Here is a 7,500-nt window from a genome sequence, read left to right on the forward strand (position 1 = left end):
CGCCCCGCCTCTCCGACCTGCCTCCCGCTACCCCGAGGGCGCGCAGAGCCCCGGCGTCCGCGCGCGCGCGCGCTCTGCGGTTATGGAGATTCCCGGGAGCCTGTGCAAGAAAGTCAAGCTGAGCAACTTGACTCAGAACGCGCAGAACTGGGTGAGCGAGGGCGGCCGGGGAGTTGGGGGGCGGAGGGCGAGGTGGTCCGGGGAAGCCCCTTGCTTTCCGCCTGCATCCTCGGCAGGCATCCTCCTGGGGGTGGGCACCGGGACCGCGTCGTCTCCTGGCGGGGACGGTGGGTGGTGGCGGGGCGCAGAGGCGTGACGGCAGCGGCCGTGGGCTGTGTGTGTGTGTGGTGGGGGTCTCGATCGGGGCCCTGCAGCGCCGCCCCTTCCTGGTCCGTGGGCAGAACGCCCCCCTTCCCCCCCCCCCCGGCGCCTCGGTTCCCACGGAGTCCCGGCGCCCCGCGGCCCCGGCGGGGGTGGGGCGAGGGTGGAGGGGTCGCGGTGTTTGCAGCGGAGGCCGAGGCCGGGCCCTTCCGTCTGCACTACCCTGCTTCTCCTGGCTCTGCCAGTGGGGCTGGCCCAGGTTGGGGTCGATCTCCATCCATGGCTTTCCATGGCTGAGTTTCAGTGGGCCCGGGGGAGAGGACTCCACAATGTGGCCATTCATGAGCGGAGACGGGCCCTCCACTGAGGCCCTTTGTGTCTCTGCTTGAAACTGCAATGTCTGACCAAGAAAGAAAGAAAGAAAAAAAACCAAAAGCTTAGCTTTAAAGGCTCGATCGCTGGTGACAGTTAGGTGTGGCAAGACGAATGGTTTATTACGTTTGGCAGCGACTCACCTCTTGGGGTTGTGCGCCAAGGCTTGTGTCTTCAGAAGGAATTCCTCCTTCCTGAGAAAGCTAAGATGATAAACTCCTGAATGGGAGAAGGCCCAGCTTTGGACTTTTTGGAAAGACCCTTGTTTTAGCTTTGGATGGAAATGTTTATTTCCCAGTCTGACAGAACCTTGAAGAATGCAGTATTAGCAAATCAGCACTTGTCCACAGTGAGCCAAAGAATTAAAAAAAAAAAAAAAGCAGTTTCAGGCACATGTCCTTTGGGAATTATTTTCTTGACCAATTATTTTCTTGTGTTGCTATGATCAAGAGTTTTCACTACTTTTCTTTCCCCTTGAGAGAAGAGGTGGACTCCTGGCCAGGGTTCAGCTGCCAGCCGTGCCAGTCACCTGAGAGTCAGGGTAGAGTGAACAAGTAAGTCATGCTGCTTTGAATCTCACCTGATCAAGGGTGCACTTTAGTGTGTCCTTCACAGGATTTTTTTCTATTTAATGAGCAGTGATGATCATGAATTTGAGTGTGCTGAAGCCAACTGCCTTGAAACCCAAACTCAGTATTGCTCCTGTTACTTTGAGGAAATACGGCTGACTAAACTGGGGTATTTGCAGGTTAATTTTTATCTACATTATCTACAACTCATTAACTCTCATGCCACCTGCTAAATTAAAATGTATGTGGAGGACTATTGTAGACACGGAGATAAAAAATGTAGGATGTAGTGTGTGCCTTCTTGTTGCCCATGGCTTTATTGTTGTATTGTAAATGGCAAGTGGCATTTGCTCTCTAATAAATACCTTTTTTCCTCCCTCAGCGGGATTGAATTGAGAGCCTTTCCACACAAGCAGGCTATCACTTCAGTCACATGCTTTTGCTTTTAGTTTATTTTTCAAAAAGGGTCTCTCACTTTTGCCCAGCTGGCATCAAAACTCCCTCCTGTTACCTCCATTACCTGAATAGCTGAGATTAAAGGCAAGTATTATCATACCCTGGGCCCCCCTATGTTTTGAATCATGTTATCTCTCTATGGCCCAGGCTGTTCTGGTACTCTCAATCCCGCTGCCCTAGTGCTGGGATTCACAGGTGTGCATCATCACTTTGGGCTGCTGGCTCTTTATGGACCTCACTGAATGGCATGGGCAGTTTTATTGCATTGAGAAGAGTTCAGCTATTTTGAGGCCCTTGGGAACTTGTGTAAGAATTATTTACTTGAGAGAAGAGACTTGTTTGACTACTATGGAGAGTTTGTGTTAGGGAGTGGAGATAAGGTGGAGTAGGTAGGGTGGAGCTGGGTTATGTGGATATTTCACTGCAGAGTTAAGACAGGATTCTATGAGAGATGTGATGGGGACAGAATTCTTTATTTTCTGAGCCTCCTTAATAGAGCACCTGCCTTTTACATACTTAAATCACTCGATGGGTCCAAGTGTGAAGAAGCCATATACTTTTATTGTTCCCATCACAGGATAAAATTGGTCATCAGGAAGACCAGTTTACCAAAGAAATGCAGACACCATTAGAGCCACAGAAGTCCTGGAGACTGGAAAAGGTTATAGGAAGGGAAGGGTTAAATAGATAGGAAGTATATCTGGCACATGAGCACTATTTAAAGTGTTTCATTTACTTATTGTCTTTAAGCAGTTGTACAAAGGAGTTGCCTTAAAATAGTTTATGAATATAATACCTCTTGATCAATATCACTATGAAGTGTTCTTGTTGATAGATGCAGTGTGAGCCGGTGAAAGGCAGGCTAAGGAGGAAGCAGGAGGAGAAGAGCAGATAAATTGAAACTCTTCAAGAAGATCTGACTAGAGGTTCAGGGCATGGGAAGGAGAGAAGAAAAGTGATGTTGAAGTTTTGATCTGAGGAAATGGGAAATGTGTGGCTTTCTGAGGGATGTATCCTAAGAGACAGGTTTAAAGCATGAGTCCTGGCTGGGTTTTATGATGTATACCTGTAATTGGAAGACTGAGGCAGAAGGATTGTGGGTTTTAGGACAGCCTAGGTTCCTTAGCGTGACTTTCTCAAAAACAAAAGCAGAAATAAGAGGACCGTGGAGCTTGCTGCCTGGACTCTAATCTGTGCTCCATTGTTTTAATATGATTGTCACTTGAATTCTCTCTGTATTTTATAAGCCTGCTATTTATAAAATGGGAATGATACCATCACAAGGATAGTGGATAATGAAAAGAGTTACTGATACTATTATCTCCATCTATTTCAATTGGTAAAAAAACCAAAGAAGCCTGGTGCCTTTGAGGGACAGTCTTAGTGGAGATAGTAGATATAGAGAGATGGTGGCTAGTAGAAATATCAGCCACGGGGCTGGGAAGGTGGCTCAGTGGTAGAATGCCTGCCTAGCATGCATGAGTTCCTGGGTTTGATTCCTCAGCAGTACATAAGCAGAAAAAGCCAGAAGTGGTGCTGTGGCTCAAGTGGTACAGTGCTAATCTTGAGCTGAAGAGCTGAGGGACAGTGTCCAGGCCCAGAGTTCAGGCCCCAGGACCGACAAAGAAAAAAAAAATCAGCCACATAGGAACTCAAAATTTTCTAGAACCCACATTAAAAAATAACAAGAAGGTGGTAAAATAACACATTTTATTTGGCCAAAATACTGTCATTTGAATATAAGCATTTCTTTAAAAAATTGTTATTATAAAGGTGATGTACAGAGGGGTTATGGTTACGTAAGCCAGGTAAAGAATACATTTCTTTTTGGACATTGTCACCCCTTCCCTTGCTCTTTCCCAGAATATCAACATTAAAAAAAATACAAATATAAGACCAATACTACTTTTAATGCTTATAAGATTATTATCAAGCTATTTCCTTTTTTTTTGTACTTAAAATCAGGAGAATTTTCACCACACATCTTAGCTAAGATTAGCTAAATTTCAACTATTTAGTAAGTACAGAAGACACCACAGTGGAGAGATTTGAGTCAGGTTGAAGCTGCAAGTAAAGACTTGGTGGTGAAATTTGAATTAGAGACTAGAAAGCGAATTAATGCAGGACCAAATTCTAAGCTTTGGATGCTATCTGTTGTTAAGGAGCAGATCAGGGAATTATGGAAAACAATGGCAAGAGGTAGGAGAATGTAGTGCTGCTATGGCACTGGGAAAAGCTTCCTGTTCAGTTGGACAGATGTAAAACTCGTATCTCCATATACATAAGGCTTTAATAGTCATACATATATGCATATATGTGTACATACACACAAACACACATATATGGATAGTAAGGCAAAATCAAGAGTCATTAGAACATTAGAACATCCTTGGATCCAGTCTGACAATGGATATCATTCTATTGAATTGAATTGAATTATTCTCCAGTGGGACCAGGTTTCAACTGTTTGGTGGTGGTGGTGCTGTTTGCTGGGCTGGGTGAAATTTTGAGCGAAAATCTGGTAACTCAGGTGTCCTTCATCCATTCTGCAGAATCATGTTGAGCTGAAGGCCTTCTTGGACTACCTTTGTCAGGGAATTAGGTCCAAATGTTCCACCAAAGAGGCTTCAAACTGGCATGGCATTCTGAAGCATGCGGTGTTTCATTGTCCAGGGTCTGCCTTACCTCTCTGAACATTCAGCCCAGCTGCCCTTCCCGGGTTTTAGAGAGGCCTATAAATATTTATCAGGGGCCGCAATCTTCAGAACCTTGAGCTATTTTACCTCAACTTTGTGAAACACGTGGCTGTCTTAGTCACACATTCACATCCTCATGGGTTGAATTGCTTGTCCACTGCTGCATTATGTTGCCCACTCTGCTATTATCATGTATGTGTAATCGTATTTCACTCTAGATGTTTTATGTCTATGCTGAGCTAAGACAGAATGGTGATGGAAGACAGACTGTTACATAGGTTGGGTGCTTTGGATATTAAAAATCCTCAGATAACTTAATATCTTAGAACTTAGCTTCAGTAAGGGGATAAACTGTATATGTGGTAGGATTCAGATTGTAGTTTTCCACTTACTCATTTAGGTCACCTTGGGCATATTCCCTGAAGTACTTTGTGCTTCCATATTCTTATTTGCAATAATGAGGATTCATAATAGGGATTATGAAACATAGTGAAGCTAACTAATGCATACCTCATAGAGTCACAGGGGGTTTAATAAGTCAGTATATTGAAAGCATCATGGTTCTAGCACACAATTCCTGTAATTATTACTAATTAGCCACCTATTTAAAAGCTGCTTTGTATGTGTCTTTTCCCACTTGCTGTGGGTGTAGTGAAAGACAAAAAGGTCCTGCTCTTATGGATTCTGCATTCTACTTGGAGAGTTAATAAGCAAATACATGATGGAGAAAACTTCCTATTACCAGTCTTCCTTCCTTTTCCCGACCGATATGTTCTTTTACATGTTTAGATCTCTTTCATAGAAGGCCACTAGCCCATTCTGGAGTGTGGGCAAGACTGAGATGACACAAAATGCAATGGAGTGCAGAGGTAAAACAGAGCATTGGCTGGGCTGTGATCAGGGGCAGGTATTGATCTTCTTACCCTAGAAGCTAGGAGATGATCTTTAAACACACACACACATACACACACACACACACAAACTTCCCAAAGAAAGGGAAAGCTCAGTTCTACAGAAGAATATGCCTGGTGTGTTGACTCATGCTGTGGTTTGTACTGTTGTCCCCCAAAAGCACATGTACTAGATTCTTGGTCCCCAGCCTGTGGCCCCATTGAGAAGTGAGGGAATCTTTAAGAGATGGGTCCCATCAGTGGGGGTAGGTCCTTTAAGGGATTATTGAAATGCTGGACCCTTCCAAACTCTAATTTCTAGCTGCCATGTAGTAATTGAGTTAGCTTGCTCTCCTAAACACTCCTTGCTAGGTCTGCCATTTAAAAAAATACTTTATCTATGCATTTGTACATTCTTGCATTTTTGCTTTCTTTCCAGGATGAGAAAATTCGAGAGAAAGATGGAGGAGTGTGTGTGTGTGTGTGTGTGTGAGAGAGAGAGAGAGAGAGACAGAGACAGAGACAGAGAGAGAGAGACAGAGACAGAGAGACAAACAGAGACAGAGAGAGACAGACAGAGACAGAGAGAGAGAGACAGAGACAGAGAGACAAACAGAGACAGAGAGAGACAGACAGAGACAGAGAGAGAGACAGACAGAGACAGAGAGAGACAGAGACAGAGACAAAGAGAGAAAGAACTTTGGATTCTCAGTTTGGAGCTGTTTTGTCAATTTTAACTTTGGCAAGGACTCCTAGCAGTGTGAGCCTCCCTTTCACATGGTCATTGAAGTGTCAGTGATCTTCCCAACCTCAACTAGGTGAGGTTTCTGCCACCCTTAGAAATGGTTGGTGATTGGAAAGACAGTTTTGGTTGTTACATTAGGCATCTATCAGGTAAAGGCCAAGGTAGGCTAAACATCCTATAATGCATAAGACAACTCTTAAAACCAAGAATTGTTTGGTCCCAGAAGCCTTTAATACAGATGTTGAGAAACCTTGTTCTAACCTTTGCTTTGAGTCAGGAGGAGGAAGACAAAAATCACTGAAATCCAAACTATAAAAATAGTAGTTGAAAATGAAATCTAATTGAGTTAGCATTTCTCTTTAAAGCCAGCTTATCATTTACCATTTCTTAATTTGACATGAATCATTATCCATACGGTATCAATACCAAAATGGAAAAGGCTTCTTCCTGAATTGTTTTGAAATTGTATTATGGTTGTTGTAGAGTTCATGGGAATTGATGGACCTTTCTGGATACCAAAGTCTTCACATGCTCTTGTCCCTTAAATAAAATGTACATAATCTTTGTGGGCAAAGACTTTTTCTGTAGATCGTGGAAGGGTTCTCTTTGGATATAGCGCTTTGGCTTTTTTTTTTTTTTTTGGTTATGGGGCTTGAACTCAGGGCTTGGGCGCTGTCCCTGAGCTCTTCAGTTCAAGGCTAGCATTCTACCACTTGAGCCACAGTGCCAATTCTGTTTTTCTGGTGGTTTATTGAGGTAAGGGTCTTATGGACTTTCCTTCCCGGGCTGGCTTTGAACTGTGATCCTCAGATCTCAGCCTCCTGATAGCTAGGATGATGGGTGTGAACCACCAGCACCTGGCTTGGCTTTGGATTTGTGTGGGCACAGGGCTAATTTCTGTATCAGTGCTTCAGCTACAGGCCATCTCACTGGTGTCTATGAACGTTGAGATGGTTCACACCACAGGTGTTTGTGGAGATAGTAGTGGAGTAGATTTTCAATGGCTCAAAATGGCCAGGAATTCATGGCTTGAAAATGTAGGGAGGGAAATGCAGAATGCTGATTTCAGCTGGGCCTTTGGCACTGGTATGGGGGCAGAGCTGGACGGGTATATCATCACGCCTTTCAGGGTTGCATACTCCTGTCTGCAGTGATAGTTGTGGCATCAGGAATGTTGATGACGGAAGGCATGCGTCCTCCAGGCCTGCGGTGGTGTGCGCTAGTAGCAGTGGTGTGAGGCTGGGGCCATGGGCAGAGGATGGGCCTTAGATCTCAGGGTATGGAATCCCTGATTCTTCATGTATCAAGGGTAGTACTCCCTGCTGCAGTGGACCCTTTGTCCCATGTTGTACAGGACACTTCATGGGGATGTGCCAGACCACCGTTGCACCGCTGAGCCAAGTTGTGTTAGTGAGATTGCAGCCATTGGTGTGAGAGTAGTAAAAGTGCTG

The 7,500-nt window shown here is 44.6% G+C and overlaps 1 protein-coding gene across 2 annotated transcripts in view; it reads left to right on the forward strand.

Moving 5' to 3' along the window:
- Positions 1 to 16: 16 nt before the first annotated feature.
- The window catches only part of Papss1 (3'-phosphoadenosine 5'-phosphosulfate synthase 1), a 65,517-nt gene continuing 58,033 nt past the window's right edge, over positions 17 to 7,500 (forward strand). For both annotated transcript variants that reach the window (XM_013023821.1, XM_013023822.1), the window contains exon 1: positions 17 to 151. In XM_013023821.1, the coding sequence (XP_012879275.1) occupies positions 83 to 151 (69 nt within the window). In that variant the 5' untranslated portion in view covers positions 17 to 82. The remainder of the gene's footprint in view (positions 152 to 7,500) is intronic.

The sequence above is a fragment of the Dipodomys ordii genome, unplaced genomic scaffold (genome assembly GCF_000151885.1).
Source record: "Dipodomys ordii isolate 6190 unplaced genomic scaffold, Dord_2.0 Scaffold70, whole genome shotgun sequence".
Lineage (NCBI taxonomy): Eukaryota > Metazoa > Chordata > Mammalia > Rodentia > Heteromyidae > Dipodomys > Dipodomys ordii.